The sequence below is a fragment of the Trifolium pratense genome, linkage group LG1 (assembly GCF_020283565.1).
Source record: "Trifolium pratense cultivar HEN17-A07 linkage group LG1, ARS_RC_1.1, whole genome shotgun sequence".
Classification (NCBI taxonomy): domain Eukaryota; kingdom Viridiplantae; phylum Streptophyta; class Magnoliopsida; order Fabales; family Fabaceae; genus Trifolium; species Trifolium pratense.
The window spans coordinates 2676009-2701624 of NC_060059.1; the positions used below are offsets into that span (position 1 = coordinate 2676009).

Genomic DNA, 25616 nt, shown 5'->3' on the forward strand with positions numbered 1-25616 from the left:
ATGATGGGGCCAAATGGGGTGACTATTTCAATGTTGAATCATAGAAAGAGACTGTTTTTTGCTGTCAGCAATGCTAAGCTCATTATTAATATTATTATTTTGTGTTCTATGAATGAACCAAGTAAAGTAAAGTAAAGTAAAGAAACACCCCCCATATCATTCAACTACACATCTGTTGCATTCAGCTTATTGTGCATTTTTTCAAAGTCTTTGTAAGAAAATATAGAGCACGGTCAAAAACAGTACATTGATCACAAAGAAATAAATCACTTATTTTCCTCATGTACCAAATTTCGCCAACTGTCCCAGCTTACTTGTTCATGATTCTTTCCAAAACGTGCTTATTTTGGGACCTGGATTTCCTACAGTTGAAAAACCACACAGTTTAACACTGTAATGAATCTTTACCACTGATTTTTGATCAAACGATTTTGATTAAATATACTCTAAAATAATCCTGACCATTCATTATGATCGGACGGTTCACACCATAACTGCGTCAACGCAGTTACAGCAGGGAATCTTTTTCCCTTATTTTGGAGGCCTCTTGATAAGTCTACAGCATCATTCTCATTTTCTCATCTCTTCTATTTTGCTTTATTTTTATTACCATTATTTTTATTGTTCTAATAAATGAAAATAGTTCGACTACGACCCCTACATATATAATGTGATGTTTCAGTCAACTGAGCTAAATTTAGAGGCTGTTTGTTATAGCTTATTTTAGAAAAAAAATCACTTTTAATTGTTTTGCATCTGTTTGTTACAGATTTTTAAAATAATCAGAAGTTAAAAATAATCAGAAAACAGCTAAAAATGAGAAAAATAATAGATTTTTTTTAGAGGAGAGAAAAAATAAATGTTAAAAGAAGAAAATTATTTATAATTAAACAAATCACTTTTATAAGTTGTATCCAAACAAACTAAAAATTATTTTATTTGAAAAAAGTGTTTTTTATTATAATAAACAAACGCAAAATAAATTCAACTTTTCTGAAAATCTCTAAAAATTAATTTCTAAATTATTTTACATCAAAATCACTATTTTTTTAATCCGTGACAAACGGATAGGGACAAATAACCGTTACTATTATTAATTACTTTTATTTTTATTTTCTTATTGAAAAACAAAATGGTAGCACATTAATATGTGATAATATGTGAGGTGGATAAGCTGACAGATCAATCCAATTGTTGTTTTAGATGATGAAAAAATAATAGTAAACTGCTTTGGTCCTTTTTTCTTTTTTCTTTTTTTTTTTTTGATAATTGCTTTGGTACTTTTCTAAAGGGTAGCATATGTGACATAATTGCATGTGCATAATTAGTGGTAATTCATGTGAATTGGAACATTTGAAAGGCAAGAAAAGAAGATTAGATTGGTATATTGGATTGACATATAGATGATATAATTCTCTTTCTCTTACGTACTTTCAATCAAAATCAACATCTTTCAGTATAAAAGGTCCCTTACGAGGTTACATCTAATTGATTTGATTATTTCTTTTACGTATATAACTTTTTTTTTCTATCAATAAACCATGTGCTAAGAATTTTATTACAGTATTAGCTGTATTCGAGACAAAACCACAATAATTGAGCTTAATAAATAAGTTTTTTGAAGTAAAAAAAAAAAGGTTTTGTTTGTGAGGTTTGAAGGGCATGAAAAGATTTTTGGAGAAGAAGGTAGACGAAAAAATAGAAGAATCTTTTACATTTTTTGGGAAAGTGTTTTTTTTTAGAGAATGATTAATATATTTTTAATTTTGAAAATATTATAACATAGATTAAATTTGAAAAATTTATATAAACCCTGAAAAATCCTCCTCCAATATAATTTTTGAGTTCTCAAAATTATCAAAATTTTGTATTATGAACAAAAAAATCCTAAACTCTCACCTCCTCAAATTCGCAATCAAAGACTAAAAGTAAAGAAACTTGAAAGTTGAAACAAGCAGATTCTAGAGCATGTGCTACGACCGAATTAGGATCTATCTATTCTTAAAAAATAAATAAAAAAATCACTTGAAAATAGATCGGCACAAATAAAAGTTTAAAAAATTCAATGATGGTGGGTGAGACTTGTTATTTATTTGAGAATCTCAACGCTCTAAATTGAACCTTTTATAAAGGAAAGGCACTAAAATCATCTTCACTGAGACAATTGCTAACTCCTTCTTTCTTTCGGTGTCGGATCTCGAACCGAGTTTCTCTAGACTATAAAACAAGTCATCGACCAAGTGACCTCTCGGGAGACAGGCCAATTGCTAACTCCTTTAATCTAAATGTTTTCTATAAAAAAAATCATATTCATGTGCATTAACGGTATGAAAAGATCTTGTCAAAATTACTTCCTCTTGTGCTATATATAAGGAATACATTGAGAAAAATACATAGGTCAATGAGGCTTCTTTTTTTATTAAAAATTCTAAAATGTTATAATATTTTTCCAAAACTAACCTTGGAAACGTGTCTGTAATTGATGCATAACATTGGAATAAGTTGCATTTTATACAATTTAATAAGAGTATAAATAGAATTATCTATTTAATAAAGAATAAAATTAAAAAATTTCTTATAAAAAGGACAAAAAAAATATTTCTAAAATATTCCTTATATATAAGACCGAAAAGAGTATGCAATAAGCATATTTTACTATTTAAAATCCGATTTGGATACGGCTTTTTATTTAGGTGACTGCTATATGATGGGAAACATGTTCCTAGGTTAGTTGGGTACTCATTCATATGTTCTCTTGGAAAAGGTTACTATTCAAGAAGGTGCCCCTAGTGATAGAATTGTAAAATAACTTTTCAGTTTTCTGGTTGATTTTGATGGGAATTAAAAGAGGGATGATGATGATGACGACGACTACTACTCAACATGCCCGTGCGTTCGCACGGGTCAAAAATTGTAGATCAATTATATTATATTTCTTTCGGTTAATAAACAAAGTAATTCATACGCGTAGAAACCAAAAATATTTATTGTCGAATTTATTTTCACCAACTTACATAAACATGAAAGTACAAACAATCCTACAAATTACGAAAAATTTCTTTAATTATAAACTACATTTGAAGTGGTATTTGTATGGTTGTCATTATCATCAACGACTAAAATCTTCAAACCATTTCTCGATGTGACTCTTGACACAACAACGTAACCATGTGCAAATATTGATTGCGGACGATACACTCCAACATTTTTCAGTGAGTGACTCTGACTCTTGTTAATAATCATGACAAATGAAACAGCGATAGGAAACTGTTGACTTTAAAATTTGAAAGGATTGTTTACGTCATATGGTGTTAAAGATAATCTGAGAATAAAAACTTTGTCGCCTATATTGCTTCATGATATTATCTTTTCTTCTATAATAAATTGCCTTATCCTTGTAATAATCAACCAAAATTCATTGCACAACTCATGAGATTGATCCATATTTCTTAATAACATGATTGGAACTATGAATTTCAATTTTAACTTGTATTTTGGAAGACTCAAACAGACAATTGTATTTAAAAATCTGGGAGTGTGTATATCATCCACTATGACCAAATTGATTCCTCCCAAAGACTTAATTGTCCCGTAAAATATTTCTTATTTGATTGATGATAATTGATTAAGCAAGAAATATGGATCCACATTATAACCTTTAACGTGAGTACTGGTATTACCTTTGTCATATGAAAACTTTCCTATTTGATTGATAATAATTGATTCCACAATATGGATGTTTATTACCTTGAGGACATAAATTTAATCACAATTTGTTTACATGTCATAGTGGTTGAGAGACTATATTCACATCAAGTGTTCCGGGTTTGATTCTCATGATAGACACATTTCTATTTTTTTTAATAATAAATAGAAAAAATTCCCTCCAAAACTGCATATGCAAATTAGGGTTAACCCAGTTGCATATTATAACCATTATATATAAGAAAGATAATAATAATAAAAATAATAACAATAATAGAATAAAGTGAAATTAAAATATGTGTGTATGTGATTTCTTACTAATAAGGTTATGCAAAGTAGGATTAAAAAAACATGAAATTTGTGAAAAAAAGATACACCGATAAGAAGACATCATGCAAGCAAACTATGGATGCACACAATTCAAATTGGTTATCACAATTATACCATGTAAGCCAACATCCAGTTATACAGACAAAAGAAGCTGAATCAAACATTCAAAATATAAGGTCAATTTGAATATAGAAATGTCATATACCATGTCACTTGAATATAGAACAAAAAACTGGTATGATTTTCAATTAAATGTGAAAAATAATTGGATCAAAGGGGAAAATAGGTAAAAGGTGCAATATTTACACCACAAAAATGGCATGAGAATAAAAGAGGCTGGTATTACTTCCCCGGGTTTAAATAAAATAACTAACTCTTCAAACTACAAAACCACGCATGAGGTTAATTTAAATAACTGGGAAACTTTTGACTGGTCCCGTAAAAAGATGTACAGTACATGACTATGGTCAGTAAATGTGTACATGCTGACCACCCCAAAAAAACCATGCTATATATTTTTACCAACATGAGGTAATATTTACCAGCAGATCTGTGCCAGCATGATTTAATCTTGAACCTCCATGAATCCTATTTTCCACCCTTACCATAGTTGTCCTTCAATGTGACTGTTCTATTAAAAACAAGTTTTTCTGGAGTAGAGTCCTTGTCGACCACAAAATAGCCTTGAATTGCAAATAAAAGGATCATAAGTTTAGCCCAAAAAATGATGAAAAGGGTCGTAAGTAGAAATAAGTTACCAAAGTACAGTACCTAATCTCTCAAACTGGAAACTGTCTCCAACCTTTGCATCCCGGAGTGAGGACAAACCAAATGCATTTGGAATTAGCTCTTTGGAATGAGGGTTCAGATCGTCAAGCCAATTGTCACCAAGTTCAGCAGGATTCTATTGATGTGATTTAGATGAAAGGAACAAGGAAATATGATTAGAAACAAGGATATAATATAAATGTAAATGTGCACTCAAACAAAAAGATATCCAACCTCTGATAGGAACAGCCTCTCAAACAGCCTGACTTCGACCTTCAATGGATCAACTTCATGAGAAGGTTGTGCAACCCAGTGGAGAACACCCTATAAATAAAAATATGTATAGATCACTACCAATCTATTCTTACAAACTCTTGATATTAATTTAAAAACTAACACACATAACAAAGTTAGTAAACCTTGGGCTTTGTCTTCTTTGAAGGATCATACTCGGCCCGAATTTCAAGAATAGTCTCATTATCATCAGCTAGAATAACTTCAGTGCACTTTATAGGAAATGCATATCTACACAACACACCAAACATTCAGAAAAAATGGACAAATAACTTCCCATGCAGCATTAATTCATTCCTTCTACTAACCTGAGTATCGCTGATTTACCAGGGGCAAGGCCATAATAATCTTTTGAATCTTGCATACGGAAATCCGTACGTTCAATATATACAACATTGGAAAACGGAATCTAATAACAAATACATGACAAAAATTCAGAGACATAAAAACACAAGGCAAAAGTAGTAAATAAGCTTAACAAAATATTGAAGTTAATCTGCATGAATCTGATAGGAACTACTACTGGTTCAAATTCAGTTTGTATCCCTTGGGCCGCACAACCTGTCTTATCCATGAGGGACAAGCTCATTCACCATTCAACCCATTGTCGTCACCAGTACCACCAGCAACAAAGGGTCTTCGACAGTGATAGAGCTATCTATGGATCTTGGACATTACTAGTTCCCCTAGCCAGAGCAGGCACGGTGAGTACAGGTATTAAGGCGACAGAATCGAAGAAGGGAGCTGCACAACCATGAAACTGGGATTTTTAGACAGTCCAGTCAATCCACCATCAATCAACACTGGACCAATTCAACCTAGTTCGGGCAAAAGGTGCCATGGCTGAATCCACCTGACCTAGTCTTTTGCAAGAGAGATGGGTGGAAAAGTTCAAGCGGCCAAAGGTAGTTCATACAGCCATAACAATTGCAATGGGAAAGGGGAGAGAGAGAGAGAGAGAGAGAGAGAGAGAGAGAGAGAGAGAGAGAGAGAGAGGCGGCTGGACACAATCTCAAATTCACCTTCCGAGTCAGGCTCAAAAACAAAGGACAGTTTTTGTGAAAGGAAGGATGGGATAAAAGCCCTAATCGATACAGCGGGTCAGGACACAGTAAAGAAAATTAAATCCTAGACTTAATGGCCCAAACCCATCTACCTCTGAAGGTTAAGCATGAGCTGCTTGACAAAATTCAAAAATGTTATTATAGGTGAGTATGATGTTCAAGGTGGGTTACGGCATATCCCAGTTATGAGATATTCAAGAAGAACTACAACCTGGTCTGCTTGACAGCAGAAGGGTATGAATTATTTTGTGATTGACACTGCTGGAGATGGGGACTTAACATTTCACCTTAAGGACGGACAAGGTATGATGTTCAAGGTGGGTTACGGCATATCCCAATTATGAGATATTCAAGAAGAACTACACCCTGGTCTGCTTGACAGCAGAAGGGTATGAATTATTTTGTGATTGACACTGCTGGAGATGGGGACTTAAAACATTTCACCTTAAGGACGGACAAGGTATATATTCAGCGGAGGCCGGGGGAAGTAATATATATGTAGCCGCCCCTTAGTAAGGCTGAGATAGTTAGAAGGGAGGAGGAAAAAATAATTGTTTGAGAGGTGGCGTTAGTCATTTTGTGGGAATTAGAATTGGGAGATGCTAGATCTCTCGAATATTCAGGGAATGTGTTATTTCTATTCATAACCTAAATCTGAACCAGTTCCTATCAGACCAGTAAAAAAAAGTAGAGTAATCCTAAATCTTTTAGAACTCCGTAGAAATATAAGTCTTCAACAGCCCAATTACCTTGTAGAAAGCAGATGGATCATCAGCTTGAGCATCAGGCCATTTTTTCCCGTCAACCTCAATTGTTGAGTTGGCTTCAAGATTAGTTATAACAACCTTACAAGAGAGAAAGGATCAGTTTTAAGCTAATTAAATGATATCCTAAAGAATTCAAAGAGACAAAATACCTTGAGTGGGTGCAGGACAACCATTGTCCGAGGAGCTGTTTTGTTCAATTCTTCCCTAACATGATATTCAAGGCGACTAACAGATATCAAAGTGCCATCACTGCAGAAGAAGAATTTTATTTGAATTATGTGCTACTGATGTCAAATATCAAGTTTATTTCAAATTTTAAATGCAAAACCAGGGTTTATGGTATTGCTCTTCTTGTTGCGGATGAGGTACGATCAATGAACAACAAAGCTTCACACGTGCACTTTCCAAACAAAAATTACAATACAACCAAGGAAGAATAAGACATAATGAAAACTTATGCAAACAGAACAGTGTCCATGGTTAAATAATTAATTTGGAAAAGACACCTCTACGCTCTCCCTATTACAAAAACATTGATGATTCTGTTAGTAATTTTACTCTAATGTTGTTGTTATTATTATCTTGCTTAAACTAAACTTGCAAAGGTAATACCACTATAATGTTGGTGAAGCCATTAAAGAAACCTAGAGACAAACATTTGTTACCAAAATACAGTTTCTAATGCAAAAGAAAATGAAGATTACTGAACTGAATATTCTGATCAAGATTATTGTACGAATGATACAAGTCTACAAGTATTTATAGCTAGGCATGACTGTAACAGAATGCTAACTGCTCATAAAAGAATGACACTGAAATAGCTTCTACGGAATGTAGCTCGGATACTGAGTGTAGTATTCGGCTAGACACATATCAGAGAAGACGTGCTATAGATATTCCTACAGATATTCCATACTGAGTGTAGCATTCTGCAAGACACATATCAGAGAAGAAGTACTACAGATATTCCTATCATTAATGTTTAGTTTTATCTACAAATAAAGGAAAAGGCAATGTCATAATATCTTAATAGTTAACACCCTTCATATGGAGCAAAAATGAGGATAAGGACAATTTAGATATGAATTACAAAAGCAAACTGAGTCATGTTTGTAGCGCTTTTCTGCGTTAATAACTTAAAAGTAGTATTCAGTATTCTTATACGGCCAATTGCAATAATTGCAGAACACACACAAATAATATATTGAAATTTTATATCCTACCTTCTAGTGATTCCAATTCCTCGAACAAAGGAATTGATTGCTGTTGAAGTCATGCCTCTACGCCGCAAACCAGCTAATGTCATCAGCCGAGGATCATCCCACCCATCAACCCACTTTTCAGTCACCAGACGATTAAGCTTCAATGAAGAATAGTTCAAAATAAGGGACTGGAAAATTATAGACAGTACGATAAAGTGGAACATATTAATACAACATCCGAATTTGTTGCCTTACCTTGCGCTTCGACATTACTGTGTTAGAGACATTCAACCTTGAATACTCCCATACATAAGGTTGGTAAATACCTAATGCATGTAACAACCAATAGTATGAAGCACGGCGTGTCTCAAACTCAAGAGTACACAGCTGCATTAGACATTGCAAGATTAGCAAAATATTAAATAAATGAAGTAGGTTGTCACAATAAATACATTTATTAGTTGTAACACACATAAATACTATTGATAAACTGTAATGATGATGAACCAAGAAAATACACATTGCGCAACTCATTAGTAAAATAAAAAATGACTGAATTAACCCAGCAAGTCAAGATCAAAAAACAAAACACAACTAGTAATCTCACTAATAGTTAGTGAACCATTAGTTAAATCAGTCACAACAAAGTCATGTCACACAATATGAAAACTAACAGGTCTGCATTTTGCAATACAAGACAAAAAACCAGAGCCAGATTGCTATGGAATATTACCGAGCATAAATTAGTAGACAAAAAACAGTCCAAATTACTAGACAAAAAACAGTCCAAATCTCTTGCACTTGTAACAACAAAACTCCAACTTCTATAATGAACAGTACATTGTGTACTGCACCAAAGTGCACATTATATCAAATATATTTAGGATGAGAATGATTAAAATTAAAAAATCATAGATAAATATATTAATGCAGAAAGGGAACTTAGGTGTTCAACTTCTTAAGCTTTATCTTGAGATATCCAAACTTCACCAAAGGGGAAAATAACTAGAAAAGTCATAAAATTTAATATAATATAGAGTAAAGAAATTACACAATTAACTGGATGAAACTTACTGAATGTGTGACATTCTCAAGTGAATCCACAATGCAGTGAGCATAATCATAACTTGGATAGATGCACCATTTGTCTCCAGCATGAGGATGTGGAGTAAACTATAGGCAGAAAGGATTCACACCATAAGATATTATTGTCCCCTTGGAATTTTGAAACATATATAGTTGTGGTCTTACCTTAATTCGATATGCAATAAGGTCATACATATTGAAATTATCACTCTGCATGTCTTGCTTCATTCGAAGTGTCGCTTTTCCTTCTTCTATAAGACCACATCTCATATCCTCAAAAAGTTTCAATGATTCTGAAATTGGTCTGTCTCTCCAAGGACTGTTCAATTTCTTCTCCCTATACTCCTTTATCTCATCAGGTGTCTACAACCAAATCATGAATAAACGATGTTATTTTATTCCAACTTCCACAAATAGAATAACTTAATGTAATTATCCGGTCCTCCATAGGTTTTTTTTAAAACAAATCCTACATAGATTATTCCTCATTAATTTCTCTATATATTGAACAAATTCCACACAATCAAGATTATCAAAGACAAGATTCAACTGCCAATTGCCAAAATGTTTAGAATCAGTGCTTTAAATTATTCACTTACAGTCAATACATGTATTAAATCCACCATAAAGGTAGAACCGGTGAAACATTTAATAGCGAAAATGAACAATTTTGGATTCCTTATAGCAGTAATGAACAATTTTGGATTCATTACATGTTTGGTTGGATACCAACCTGATGATCAACATATGCACAACCCCTAGTTATGAGCTCCACAGCTAATTCATACAGTTCTTGGAAATAATCACTTGTGTAAGTAATCTGCACAAGTACAAAGCTGTTAAACATTTAAAAAGCTAGATTGGAACAACAAAAGAGGTGCATAAAAACATACCTTGAATTGTCAATAAAAAAAAACATACCTTGAATGGTTTCCAGCCCATCCACTGGACAATTTCTTCAATGTGATCAATATACTCTTTCTTTTCTGTGTCAGGATTTGTATCATCATACCTGGAAGTGTTAAAAGCAATAAAACTTAGAACAAAAAATTGTATAAGGAATGTCCAATCATTATCACAGGGATCTGATGAAGTCTTTTAAGACATTTTATTAAACATGAAAAGTGAGAACAACTCCATCAGTCTGGTCCCTAACAGTGTTGTTAAATATCCGATATAGCGCCGGTATACCGGTATTGCATATCGGAAATTTTTCCCTATGTTGATTAAGTTTGTCCCTCCATGACGTTGGAGTTGCATCAGAAACGTGAGATGTGAACAAATCATACACAATTGATGTTCCTTACTTGTCATGTATTAAACATGACTATTAGGATCATACATGTCAATCATCAACAAGAACAGATGCTACATGCATGATACTACCAAATATCTTTGTCAAAAGAATTCATTCTCTCTCATTCTTCATGTATTAAATATGAATTTTAGAATCATGTATGTCATGTGACAATCAATATATATATATATATATATATATATATATATATATATATGTTAGAATACAAAATGCTAATACAAAATGCAAATAAATTTTAACGTGTTACATTTATGTTTATTTATAAAATAAATTAATTCTAAATAATCACATTGAATTTTTCATTATTTTTTTACAAAACTATAAATTCCACCGGTTATAACTTTAAACTTAGACAAGTAACGTCACCAGCTTTAATTATTTTTTGGTCTCTCGTTTTTCTTCATATATACTTTCGTATTTTATTTTCTTTCATTTGTTTTTTTAACATATATATATATATATATATATATATATATATATATATACATGTATATAAACCAAAAAATATATTTGTATTATTTTTCATTATTTTATCTTCACCTTCACCATTTCACTAGTTAGAGCTAGAACTACCAATTATTAGTTGTTTTGAAGTTTGAACTACTTAGCTTTCGAGTTTTAAGTTGTTTTTAATTTATGTTTTTTGCTTTATTAGTTGTTTGAATTCGAGATTTTCAGATTCATATAGTCAATTTTTTTTTTTGGAATATCAAGTAGTTTTTATTTGTGTTTTATATTGTATTTTATATATAATTACTTACAGTATTTTAACCATTTGCGGCTTCCGCTATTTGCCTGCTACGCTATTCTATATTTCTCATAACGGTTTTTTGACAATCCGCTATTTGCGGTTTTTTCTCATAACTTGTTCACTAATAATACATTAAACATAACATATAAAAAAACAATACGCACCTCAGGTAGCAGCCTCCATCTCTGTCTTTTGCCAACCCAAAATCAATAAACATTGCCTGAGAAATAATTATTTCATTTTAAAATAATAAATCATAGGGGAAAACTATTCAGAAGTGCATATTACAATGTACCATACAACATACCTTGGCATGACCAATATGCAAATATCCATTTGGCTCAGGAGGAAACCGGGTCAAAACTTTCCCGCCAGTTGCTTTCAAGTGCTTGTCAAGAAGCGCCTTTGTATTGCAACATCTCAGGATAGTACCATTACTAAAAGGAACTTCAGTATGCACCTGAAATCAACATGATACTCATGATGTGTGCAGATGCAAGTTAATGAAAACATAAAATTTCAAGTTTAAGCATGAATATGGAAATTTCATAATTTTGAAAACCATGCAAGAACAATATCTCTGAACACAAAGGTTCAATAAGTTTACTAAACAGGCCACTGAGTGGAGAGACATTAATGTCATGGGCAACTAGGAGAATAGATTTGAAGTGAAACCATGTTCCATACAACACAATCACACTAACAGTGAACATTAGGTTCACAGCATAGAACAGAAAATAAGGAGATTAAATACCTTCAAATTATCCTCTGGGTTAGGGAATATCAAAAATGGATTGAGATCTTCTTCGGGTGGCTTTTCAGGAGTAGCAATAGGTGCCGCCTTATCCTAATAAATCAAGTGGAATTGCAAACAACCAATAAGCCATGTGATAGAAAGTAACATAAATGAGCTAAAACAACTATATATAAAAAACCTCTACTTTAGCAGGTTTCTCTTTCTTCTTTTTAGAAGGCTTTTCATTGTCTGCTGCTGTTTTATCACCCAGTAGCTCATATAATTTTGTATCGGCGAGTTGCTGCGACATGAAAAAAATGAAAACAACAAAATATTATTAACAAGACCTGCAATAGTAAATTAGCCATCCAATATATTATGTTTGCCTAATAGCTATTACCTTGACAGCTTTTGCATCAGCCCACGGGAGCCTCTTTCGCACATGCCCAAGTAACTCCCCAACTAGTAAAGATAAAGATTAAGACATCAAAATTTACCAATCTTAGCACACCAGTGATTCAAAATAAAAACAAACATCATGAGAATCCATCTGAAGGGGAAATTGAACAAATACCATTTGTTCGATAGCGTAGTTCCAGAATTGAAGCTTTATTCTCCTCAAAAACTTCGTTAACAGCACGATTGATATCTTCTGTTGAAACCTCAACACCTGCACATATATGCATAAAATTGAAGACGGATTCGCCAACCCACAAAAATTGGGATTATGCACATTATATCAATTTATATACATACCAACACCACATGCTGCTTCAAATTTATTCAAATCAAGGTTCTCCGAACCCGTGGTAGCAAGAAATGAGAGCGCTGCATCTAATTGCGCCGTTGTTTTCACCTGCAATGATAATCCATGTGAGAAAGAGAATAATTACAATGTTAAAATTTGTCCAAACCAATAAAAAACCAAAGATAACATGCAATTATTATACTATAAAACGAACTAAATAGTTAATATAATATCAGGTGACATAACAAATTGGCAATCCTACCCTATCCTATAATCCTATAACATACAAAGAAAGCAAAATAAACAATCAATGGTGCACACCTTGGACGAAACAATGTATTCGAGCAATGTAGGGCGATGCAGCAACGCATTTCCAGAATACTTAGTTGCAACCTGCAAAATTCATAATCAATAGAAAGCGATTAACAAACAAACAAAAATCAAAATATATAAATTTCTCTACAATACTATAAACCTGCAAATTTCTCTGCAAAATTCTATGCATAATGCAAGACAAATAACTTACCGTATAAATTAGGTTTCCAACAGTTCTGCTGCAACCATCGGCAACACCAGCCTTTGAAAAGCATAGAAAACAATTAATCGATTGAATAGAAAAGAAATTAAAGCATTGAGAGAAAGAAAACAAAAATAGAATGAAATCAATACCTCGTGGATAACGGCAGTGAGATTATTGGTGACTTTGTTATTGGCGATGGTGTTACGAGCGGTGCGTTCATCTAAACCGATGTTTAGAAAGAGATCGAGCGGTGCGTTCATCTTCTTCTCCGATTCTGATTGAAACTGGAATTTTAGGGTTTAGGGTTTAGGTGAGTAAGAGGATAAGAATTGCGGCGTTAAGGAATTTTGGATGGTGAGAGAGATACAACAATGTAATCAACGATGTAAATTGCTGGGCGGAAAGAGCGTGGTGGCAACGGCGATTGAGAGAAAGATTGGATACCGAAATTGGTTTTTGTTTGTGTTATTGAAAAGAAAGAAATTGCCCAAAAGGAAGGTTTTTTTTACTACCTATTGGATTCAGATTTAAAAAGATTTTGTTATTATAAAAAAAAAAATTATAAAATATAATCAAATCTTGTATTGGACTGAGGTTTTAAAAGATTTTAAAAGATTCTTTTATTATAAAAAAAGTATTATTTTTATGAAAATAACTTATTCAATATAAATTAGGTTTTATATTTTTTTATAAATTACAACTAATGTAAAAAAAAAAATTTGTTTTTTTTGAACGAGCCAAAATGATATATATATAAATAAAAAGTCTTCTCAGCGCAAGACGTGCCATGAACCAAAACATACAAGAACCAAAAGAAACTATACAAGGTCCAGACAAAGTATAGGACTAGACCACCAACTATGGCAGTTCAAAGCTAAAGTACTACTCGTCGCTTTCAACCACCTATAAGAAAAGGTTTTTATCTTGTCCAACATATGATGCACTGAGTAAGCTGAGCCTCTAAACAATCTGTGATTTCTTTCAGTACTTACAACTCATACAACAGCAAGCCAAATAAGCTGCATGAAAGAGCGTCGTGCTCGAAGACCCCCTGCTGAATCTGTAAACTGGACAACTAGTGTAAAATTTATTTTTATAAGTTATTTTATCATAAACTAACTTATAATTAAAGCTGTCAAATGGGCCGGTCCGGCCCGCCCCGAGGGGCCAGGTCATATAAAAGGGCTGGCCCTGTCCGACCGTTAAACTTCATAGTCAGGCCCGACTAATTTTCTTAGTATATTTAAAAAAAAAAACAGATTCAACTAAATTTATGTTATATTTTTTAGCTAAATCTCTAAGAAGGTAATAATTCGTATCCCTGTATTTTCTCGCATAATCTCCCAAACAACAATATCTTCATCTTTATCCTCATCAAACAAACAAATAAATCTCTAACAAATAATTTCATCCTAATCCAATTAATTTTTTGTCATATTATTATTATTATTATTTTCACCTCGTATCTCAGTATTTAATATATACAATTCTGATATAATAAAATTAATTACTACCAAATTTAATAATTTATCCTTAGTAGGTTTAACCATATTCGAAGTTTTATATCTTTCATTGTAATTTAACTAAAAAAAGATATAAAATAAATACAATAAAATAATGATAAGCTTAAAATTAGCGCGGTCAAAGAGGTCGGCCTGATCCGGCCCGGCCTAGAGGGTCAGGTCATATAAAGGGCTCCTTCCACCCTTTAAAAAAAATATAGAGATTTTAATTGATTTTTTTGTATAATGAATTTTGATGACTTTTTAGTTATAGATACATATAAAATACTCATCTAACAATCTTACTCAAATCCTTGAAATTTTTCATAAATCTTCCAAAGACTTTTTTATCTCTCCGGCCGAACAGGACACAAACTACAACACAAGTCTACAATTTTTTACCTATTTATTCATGTTATACTGAACTGTATTAACAACAAATTAACGTGTGTTTGTTGCGTGCAACAATCGAAATTTGATTTTGTTACTTTTGCCACATCGTGTTTTCCATTATCATAGTTGAACACCTTATGTAAAAACAGATCCAATAATATGAGATGAATGAAAGAGTTGGGAGAGAGAAACAATGAAGAAAAAAGAGAGGAAAATTACAACGTTGTCCCTATGTTTAAAGATAAAAATTGAATAAACGGTCAAATAACCCCTGAAATTTAAAAATTCGTCAAATACTTCCTAAAATTTTTAAATAGACAAATACTCATGAAATTTTAAAAAGTCAATCAAATTGTCGCCTGACTCAATCAAATTGCCCCTGACGTGGACTATGACTGATAGTGTAGGGGGCAATTTGATTGACTTTTTAAAATTTCAGAGAATATTTGTCTATTTCCAAATTTCAGGAGAATATTTAACGAATTTTTAAATTTCCGAAATATTTGATAATTTATTCGATAAAAATTACTAAATGACTCCTTTGTAGTGTGTCAAAATTGTGTTTGCTTATCATTTCTGATAGTTATTACCGTTTATTGTTCCATTATTCCTTTGAGAGAAGGTAACAAATATCATATTTTCAGGTAGTTTTATATTAAGAGTTCTTAAAAAATCTAGATATACATGTCTCTCTTGCATTTTTTTTACCACAAACATATAACATGAAGATGCCAAATGCATCTAATTCTATAGCTAGTGTCCACCATGATCTGATCTGGATGGTCATTACCCACGTGCCAACATAGGTAGAATGATCCAATGCTGTCAAAATACTCTGACAAACATATGGCTATGCCCCCAAATCATACCACACTCACCCTACGTACAGATTCCTTTGTGAGTTATAAACTCATGATCATTATGCAATAAACAAAAATTTCATACCAAGTAGCTGCCACAATAATCAGATTTACTATGTTATGTCAATAATATAGTTTACAGACTACATTTACAAGCCAAAAAGATTACATTTAAAGGATGAATTACAAATTTTAGATTTATACATAGTAAGTAAAAGATGCATTATGTTGCATATATCATTCAATGTCACTATGTATGTTTGCTATTAATTCCCAAACCAAATCCCAACTATGATAGGTTAGTAGAAAATTACCAAGTATTTATATTTGTCCTTGTCCATAGTATATCGAACTTCTAGGATGCAGAGTTTCATTTGACCTCCATACAGGAAAAAAAATAGGTATCCAATTTAACAACTCGTGTCCTCTGAACATAATAGAACATTCTGTTCATATAGTGTACTACCTATTCTTAGAATTTAACCTAGGAATGAGAGTTTTAAGGATAACTTAGTGATCGAGATGAAGAGTTAAACAATGGAATGATAAGAAGGTCAGAAGTTCGATCTTTTTGTAAAAATTAACAACACCTGATTACTAATATGAGTTGTTTATTTCAAAAAAATAATTTAAGCTAGACATAATACAATCCTACAAATCAACTTATAAGTTGATAATTGTCTCAATTTATAAACACATTTTCACTTTTGATCTAATTTAATGTGAAACTTCTAATATACCACCACTCTCACGTCTGTGACTCTGACTAAATATTCAGAGTGTTGCCAAATTGTCTTATAGTAGTGACCATAATGAATGCTCAAAAGATCTTAGAAAGCTCTAATATTTTTTAGGATTTGTATTGAATCTAACTCAAATTCTACAAAATCAATTTATAAGATGAAGACTGACCATATTTAATTATTTATAAATGTAAAGGAAATTCTAAACAGTACTCCAAAATACTACTTGTTAAGTAGATTAACTTAGTGCCCGGATATCATGAGCCTAAACTTAATTATTACTTATATTTAGCCATATCTCTTTCAATGAAATGTGAGACACTTAATGATGTGAATTGCTCTGGTCCTTTTCCACATCTTCTGGCTGTTCACACTTGTAACCAAAAACCAATTGTACACCTGCCATACTATATATGTACATTTTAAATTAGAAAGGCGTGTGTCTTTCTTGGTCACAAATTCAGCATGCGATAGTTATTTCCACAATCTTGGCCAATGGCCATGATGTTAGCATTGCTTTGCTTGAAGAAATACTAAAGTGTAAAAGGTGTAGTGTGCTGTGATAGTGCCTATTCATGCAACAATAATTTCCAACGAATGAAGATATCATTTATGTTATGTATATATGTCCTGAAATTGACCCTACATAGCGGGCCATATAATGCTAACTAAGCACCTAGTGTTTTCACATCTTAGGACAGCATTAATGCCTATAAGATAAATTATACTGTACATCAAAATATTGAAACTGTTCAAAAACTTTAAGATAGAAAAATTGCAGAAGAAATGCACCTTGATTTCTAGATCCAGGAATTAATTAGTATAATGGTAATCAGATATGTCATTAACATAAACAGTTTACCAGTATTTTTCATCGTTAAAATAATTAAGATTAGTCCATAAATCTTATCTCGATGTGTAAATATCGATATTATTAGGTTAAATGTCTTTACTCGGATTTAAATTTAGAACCTTGCAGCTTTGTGTGAATTTCAATAGTGTGTCACTTTGCCAAAAAAAAATTTAAAATTGTGAACAACATAGATTAATTTTACATTCTAATCATTATTCATTAATAGTGTATTAGTATGTACTTATAATTATGAAGACATAATTTTCTCTCTTATTTCTTTCAATCACTTTGAGGACAAGTGAAAAGGATTTTATGAAGGTAAACCCTTGTTATGCAGAAAATCTTTCTACTAGGAAGAATCCATTAAAATATCTTAACCATCAATTTTTGAAGTCCCTCATATCTTGTACAAGTCCCCATATTGATTTAAGATATGTGATTTTTGGGAGGAAGATAATTTACAGTAAGTACACATATTTCTCAATATTACCCCCTAATCTTCAAAGTATCTATCAAGATTTATATATTACCCCAACATGTAGGGAAAATATAGCTATATGAAAAACATATCTTAATTTAATTGAATGATAATTTTCTGCTAAACTCTCCTCCTCCTATAATTAACATATCTAGTAAATTGGTCTCTCTCTCTCTCTCTCTCTCTCTCTCTCTCTCTAGATAATTTGAAACCCCTCAAAAGAGTTATCCTTTTGTAGGCTTTCGGTGATTGGTTTCAACTACTTGCACTCACTTTACCCTGTTTTCTTTCTCTCCTTTTAACCTTTCATAAACAGATCACAAAGAAAAGGATCTAATGCAATCTTACTCCTACCATAATGCTAATCCTCCTAGCCCCGCATCATTGTTCCTTCACTTTCACATGAACACAAACCACTCCACCAAAACCTAAATAAAGCTGCAATTTTCTGACTTCTCAATCCCCATAATTCCCAACACATAACACACACTGTCTCTTTCACTCCAAACCTATTACCATTTCAAACCTTAAATTTCAAAATACTTCAAACTCCATCACAAAATCCAACACTTTTTTCAAAAAACAGAGTTCCCCTGTTCAGAAACAGAGCATGGCAATTGAAGTTTGTACTGAAATATCCAACAGCCCAGGAATCAGTCCACGAATCTCATTCTCACATGATCTGAAAAACTCAAACGGTTCAATACCGGTCGAAGATTGTCATCTTCGATCAGATTTACGTCTCTTAGATTCAACCTCCGATTTTGTTTTCTCCATCACTAATGGTTTATCTCAACAACTATCTTCAGCTGACGAACTTTTCTCCAATGGAAAGATCGTTCCAATGGAGATAAAGAAAGTTATCTCCAATGGAAAGATCTTTCCAAAGAAGAAAAGTTCGTCAGCTGATAAATTCTTTGAGCCTCTTCAGAAAACTACCGTAAAGAAGAGGCTCAAAGAATTCTTATCAGATGAAACTGATAACGAAGAAGAAAGACCGTCATTATCATCATCATCATCCAAGTATTTCTGGAAATTCAAAAGAAGTAGTAGTTTGAATTTCGATACAACTGGTCGAAATAGCTTGATTCGTTCATTGCAGTTCTTATCAAGGAGCAACTCAACTGGTTCAGCGCCGAATCCGAAGCAAGCAGAGCTTCAAAGAGAAAGACAGAAGCAGAAGTTGCAGAAACAGTCATCTGTTTCAAGTAGTAGAAGATCTTCTTCATCATCTTCAACTTCAAGTACATATTATTTCTATAATTCATCTAATAAATCTTCGTTAAAGAAATGTTCTAGTAATGGTGTTAGAATTAGTCCTGTTTTGAATCTACCTCAAGCATATATTCCTAAAGTTACTGCAAATTTTTTTGGATTTGGTTCATTGTTTTGTAAAGGAAAAATTAAAAGAAAGAAGAAATAGATGAGATAATTTGTTTTGTTTTAATATTTATTTATTTATTTGATTTTAAATTTATCATTCATGATCTAATAGAATCCTATGGTTTTGGTTCATGTATTATATCATGTGAGGCTAACTAATAATTCTTGGATAAAAAAATGAGTAGAAAGAGTAAGTACAGGTAATTTTTTTGAAGAATAGTGTCTTGCAAGTACAACTAATAATATATTATAAAAAAAACTATATAGATGTTTTTCTTGATAGATAACAAAATGTCGAATCATTGAAAATTCAACGCACACAAAGTGAACTTCAATCGTGATATCTAACTAGCAATTTCAGCATTTCTATCTGTTGGATTTGAATTTGTGAATAAAATTATAGAGATGTTTGATATGATGAAGAGTAAATTCGAAGTAACACTTTACGTCTTTGCACTTAGTATGTGTGAGTTTTGCTGCTAAACTCTTTAAAATAAAATAAAAATTTGAGGATGTAATTGTAATTATGGAAAATGAAAACTACATGAGGGTGGAAATAGACAAAAAAATAATAATAATTCATGCATATAACTCATAATGTTTAGGGCTAAGGAGACAAATAAACAAGGAATCCTTCTTTGGTGGTCACTTCCCATGCTTTTTTCCACTTTCTATCCTTTTATTTTTAAATTTTTCTGTTGATAATTACATGTGACTTCCTTTTCTTCATTTCAACACTGATTGAAGACTTATGTTGGGGATCTAATTTTCTTTTTGTATGCTCATAAATATTATTAACCAACAGTTCCATGGACCCCCTAATTTTGTTATTTTTGTTTTGTTGTACCATAAGGACAAATAAGTTCAGTCAAAAAGAATAGGTTAGAAAAAGAAACCATTGAAAGCCACCGAGTTTGAATAGTATGTTAGGGGCTATAAGTTCGATTTTTAACTTATTTATAAACTAAAAAATAGAAAAGAACAGTTAAAGGAGCCGCATCCAAATCAATGAAATTGTGTTGCGGAAATGAGCATTGAATAAGATACTCCATTAATCTCGTTTATTTGTGAGTCGTTGCGATAGATAGAAAATAATGTACTAATTAAGAGTGATAAATTTCTAAAAATAATAAAAATAGTTCTTTTAAATTTTTACTTTAAAAAAAATATAAAACTAACACAAATTTTAAGAAACAAAAATATAAAAAAAAAAAAAAAAAAAATCACAAAATAAATCGACCACACTAGCATGGCCCATCGTTACCTTCTTTGAATACATTACATGGACTTAACCAATCAATGACTTCACAAATTATTTTATTATTAATATATTATTTTCTATGTTTTATTTTCAACATGGTCCATTCTTTGAATTCACAAGTCATCCCATGAATGACTTTTAATGTCTTATTTTCTTCTTCTTACTAGGGCAGGGTCCATGACATAACTCCCCTGAAGGACCTTTAAATAGGAAATGAAAACATAGGAGCACAAGTAAGAACAAAATATATATTTTATGGGGAGAAACTTTCAACTTATATTGGTTACATAAAGTGCTAAATTATGGTCTAATATAGTACAGTATAACCAGGATCTAAATCTTTCTTCAACAATTAATAAAAAAAATTAAATTAAAGCCTGCAGATTTGTGTAAAGAAACGATCGAAAAAGCAATGGAAGGAAGGAACAAATTTTTTTTGGATCTGACAATTGGCATCAAGGGGAAATTGGCCAATATTTCCATGATTTCATGGAGTTTATAGAAGGGGGGAAAGAAAAAAAAAATAAAAATTTGAAGTTATGGGAAGATTGTGACTGAGTGAACTGAAGAAACTATTGTTCTAGCAAACAATATCTGCAATTCTTAGAAACATGCTCAACATCAATATTATCACACTCATATTGCAAAACTGGCCTCAACAAATTGGATTGAGTCAATTATGGAAATCACCACCCACTGATTTTCCTAAATGTAATGTAGATACGGTTAAATACACTTGAGATACCGTTAAAAACTAGTTCATATAGGGTGGGGTTGTCCTCAACTTATGAGACCGAGAACTTAAGTAATGTGTAACTTCAAACAAACTCCAACAACACACTTATATATTCAATACTCATGCATCTAGCGTGGGCCTGAGTCATATGCCTACATTACAATCCTTACCCGACTCGGATATCATGTTACATGGGATCTGAGGTAGCTTTTGGGATGAAGTTCAAGTCCATTATAACGGATGCAACTATTTTAAATGGATTTGGATCATTAAAATGTAAAATGAAGAAACCAAGGGTTATTTTTCTAACAACTTCATAATTTAATGAATGACTAAGGTTACTCATTTTACTCTCTAAAGTTAATTGTTGACTTTATCCATTTTAAATAATAGCAATTTTGGCGCATATAATATATATAATACCATGATAGGAGCTAGCATTCAACCTTTTACACACTCTAAAGGTTTGCAATGAATAAACAAATGAGATGCATACATTTTTAAAATGGACTGCAAATAACTTGTGGAAGATATAGTTGATTGCACATTTTTTACATCAGCTGGATTTAGCAAATAGTTGGTGCATATTTTAAATCTCAAGTGTAGAGTTGGATTCTACTAATAAGAAAAGCATTTTGTTATATTATTATTTTACTTTTTAAATTATTTTCATTGGTATATATCTTTTCAACTAAGATTCAAATATTAATTCACCATGTCATGACAGTTTAACATCATTTATTAAACTGAATCTTTTTTGGCCATAGGGTATGCTCAAAACTCAACCATTGATTTCAATTTATTGTAGCGGCCAATGATGATGAACGGTTCATATCATCAAAAGATACTGAACATATTGAGGCGATAGCAGTAGACGATCCATATCTCATCTTTCCCTTCTTAACCATATTATTATTATTGTTATTTTCTATATATAATTTATTGTTATTTTTATTATTATATAATATAAGGTAAATAAATAGTAGGTGTCAAATGTATATGTGAATAATTTAGGCTGACAGTATGATTTAAGACATTAACGGTGGTAATTTGAAGACAGCTAGAGAAGGTGCTATAATTGAATAACAAGAATCACAGACACCAATATTTATGTACACCCAAATGCCAAAATTAAACCAAACTATTTATATAAATGCATTGCATTAGAATATTGGCTTGGGTTTAAATTAACCAAGACATCAAAAGTTACAACTGCAACAACAAAAAAAACAACCAAAACAATTGAAATATAAAACATATATCCAATTGATCACATTCTTTGTCTTCAAGGTTGTTTTTCTTTGTTGTTGTGAATTCGATCAATCACCGTTCACCATGGGTAAGGGCGACATTGAGAGTGGATTTCACGGCGACCTTTATCCGGGGATGATGGAGTCACCTGAGCTCCGGTGGGGTTTCGTCCGCAAGGTTTACGCCATTGTTTCAATTCAGCTTCTTTTCACGGCTGCATTCGCTTCCATGTTTGTGTTTTTTCCACCTGCAAAGAATTTCGTGCTCCACAATGAATTTTGCATCTTTGTCCTCATTGGTGCTTTCATCTTCACAATCATAAGTAATGTTTATAAACCCTCTCATCTCTAATATGTTTTTTTTTTGTACAAATCTCTAATATGGCTTAAATTAATTATGTAATGTTATGTTTTGGACAGCTTTGTTAGTGTTGAGCAAATATTATAAGAAACACCCGGTGAATCTATTTCTTCTTGGGCTCTATACTCTTGGCATGTCCGTTACAGTTGGATTTGTTTGTGCTTTTTCCAAGGGTATGTTTCATTAATCATTCCATTTTCTAATTTTATATTTTTTACGCAACCAAAGAATAATGCATGTATGATCTCTAAGAACTGTGTATATGGAACTGTACATAAGTTTGATCTTATATATATATATATATATATATATATATGGGTGGGAGCTTTTATTTATGAAGAATAGTAACTTGTGAGTTTTGTGAATGGCAGCATTGATAGTCGCAGAGGCAGCATTTCTGACGGGTATGGTGGTTTGTAGCTTGACACTATACACATTTTGGGCCGTTAAAAGAGGCCATGATTTTAGTTTCCTTGGCCCTTTCCTCTTTGCTTCTCTTATGGTCATGTTGATGTTCGCACTTATTCAGGTAAACTAAATATTACTAATTGATCACTAATTTTTATTTTTTGTTTTAATTTCTCTTTTCATATATATCTAAATATAAATGTGATTGTTTATTTAATATTGAATAGATGTTTTGCCCTCTTGGACCACTTGGACGTATGGTATATGCTGGCTTGGGAGCATTAATAATGTGTGGTTTCATAGTATATGATACTTGTGACCTCATTAAAAGATACTCCTATGATGACTACATTTGGGCTGCCATTGCTATCTATGGTGACATTATCAACCTCTTCATCTATATCCTTCAAATTTTGAATGACTGTTAAGATGAGATGCTTCAAACCTTTTTACTATAGCTAGATATGATGTGTTCTTAGTTTGTCCCTTCTCTTCCAATCCCATTTGATATTTTACTTTTAGATTCAAAGGGTTCACTACTTTGAGAAAAAGAAATTATTATGTATGCCTCTTGTTATGTATATCATTGTTTCTTCTTCTCTTTTGGAAAAAATATTCAAGAATCAAACTTTTCAATTTAACTTATGTCTTTAATACATTTTGATCATTAAAATTCACTGGTAATTTCATTACGAGTGTCACTTTCTGGCAATATTTGCATTGGTTTTTCGTTTGATGAGCATTCCGAATAGTTTTTTTTCCCTTCAATTTATTAATCTTTAATTTGATACTCCAATTAATAAAAATTAAAAATTAAATAGTTAAAATTATTAAATTAATAATATTTTAGTCTTATCAATGAAATATTATATAAAAAAGTCACTTGAAAAATTAGACATGTTTTTTTTTTTACAAGAGACTTGTTATAAAACATAATAGCGACTAGCTAGAATTCGAGGGGACATGTTCTCTTACTAATTTTTTTTTTAAAACTTCGTATCCGACTTTATGACCGATTAATTCAAGGGGATCAATCATACCGTCCACTTGTGGGGGTCTCATTTAAAGCCAGAGTTTTTCTGAGACCTTGAGAGGAGCATACTCCAAGGACTCAAGCCAACACCACTAGACCAACCCCAAATGAGTTATATAAATGTAATATTTAGGTATATAAACTTTGATTGTATCACATATATCATATTTATAAGATTGTATATCAATTTAAAATTATTTGACATGTTCAATATCCCCATCTTGGAGTGGTGCAGATTCAAATGTTATATATTGTTAATGATGATAATATAAATTCTAATGTTAGCTCGTGACTTGGAGATGTTGAATAATTTAAAAGATAAAAACAATAGAAAAACAAAGCATAAGATATCCACAAATGAGAAAGAGACAAGAGCATCTATTAAATATCTGCATAATCGTTCTACCACAAGTGAAAAACTTTTCATAGAATTTATTTCTAAGACCAAAAAAAAAATGTCAAAGAAAGCTTAGTTACATAATATTTGATCCGAGGGGTAAAAAAATAATTAATATTCATTGAAATTGTCGAGTGTCCCAAAAAATATTCCTTTGGCAACATGACTTCCGATGGGCATCCGTTAGTGGTGGTATGATTACTGTCTCTCAGATAAATCATTTTTAGGACATATATCAAGCTCTAAAAAAATAATTTGAATTTATTGATTAAAGAAACGTCTACATTCAATACCCAAAAAATTCTTGAACAAGATAGCATCTTATAAAAGCTCGTCAAACTTATCGATAAACTAAAAGAAACAACTTCATATTTTTAGGATACCGTTTCTGATTTTTCTAATTTTAACTATATATTTAGGATACCGTTTCTGATTTTTCTAATTTTAACTATATAATTTATTAATTTCGTAAAATGTCATATGCGTGTACATACAGTTGGCAAAACAGATTACCATTTTTCAATCTCGCTATTAATTTTTCCTATCTAAAACTCTTAAATTAGCTTATGGTTATATTTAGAAGATTAACAAGAAGTTGATATATAAATTATTTTAATTAGAAAAATAGGAACCGTATCCAAAAGTATAAAGTTGTTTCTTTTAATTTAC

General features: G+C 31.7%; 3 protein-coding genes across 4 annotated transcripts; 2 read left to right on the plus strand and 1 right to left on the minus strand.

Moving 5' to 3' along the window:
• Positions 1-4255: 4255 nt before the first annotated feature.
• On the minus strand, positions 4256-13832 carry LOC123900896 (glutamine--tRNA ligase). 2 transcript variants are annotated; one of them, XM_045951541.1, is made up of 23 exons: positions 13439-13832; positions 13296-13346; positions 13091-13162; positions 12778-12877; positions 12596-12691; positions 12422-12483; positions 12227-12322; positions 12040-12132; positions 11593-11745; positions 11450-11505; positions 10138-10228; positions 9950-10036; positions 9382-9579; positions 9205-9303; positions 8386-8517; positions 8152-8288; positions 7078-7177; positions 6911-7006; positions 5406-5506; positions 5223-5328; positions 5038-5127; positions 4807-4939; positions 4256-4718 (listed from the first exon to the last, which is right to left on the minus strand). In XM_045951541.1, the coding sequence occupies exons 1-23, from the start codon at positions 13547-13549 to the stop codon at positions 4624-4626; spliced, it is 2355 nt and encodes a 784-aa protein (XP_045807497.1). In that variant the 5' UTR covers positions 13550-13832; the 3' UTR covers positions 4256-4623. The 2 variants fall into 2 exon arrangements, with proteins under 2 accessions (XP_045807497.1, XP_045807496.1); XM_045951540.1 differs by having other exon boundaries at positions 12221-12322; positions 13439-13805.
• Positions 13833-18270: 4438 nt separating this feature from the next.
• On the plus strand, positions 18271-19673 carry LOC123900923 (vitellogenin-1). The gene has a single exon (XM_045951542.1). The coding sequence runs from the start codon at positions 18729-18731 to the stop codon at positions 19539-19541; it is 813 nt and encodes a 270-aa protein (XP_045807498.1). The 5' UTR covers positions 18271-18728; the 3' UTR covers positions 19542-19673.
• Positions 19674-22543: 2870 nt separating this feature from the next.
• Positions 22544-24194, plus strand: LOC123900939 (protein LIFEGUARD 4-like). Its single transcript, XM_045951543.1, has 4 exons — positions 22544-23071; positions 23169-23282; positions 23481-23638; positions 23745-24194. The coding sequence occupies exons 1-4, from the start codon at positions 22834-22836 to the stop codon at positions 23943-23945; spliced, it is 711 nt and encodes a 236-aa protein (XP_045807499.1). The 5' UTR covers positions 22544-22833; the 3' UTR covers positions 23946-24194.
• The last annotated feature ends 1422 nt before the right edge of the window (positions 24195-25616 follow it).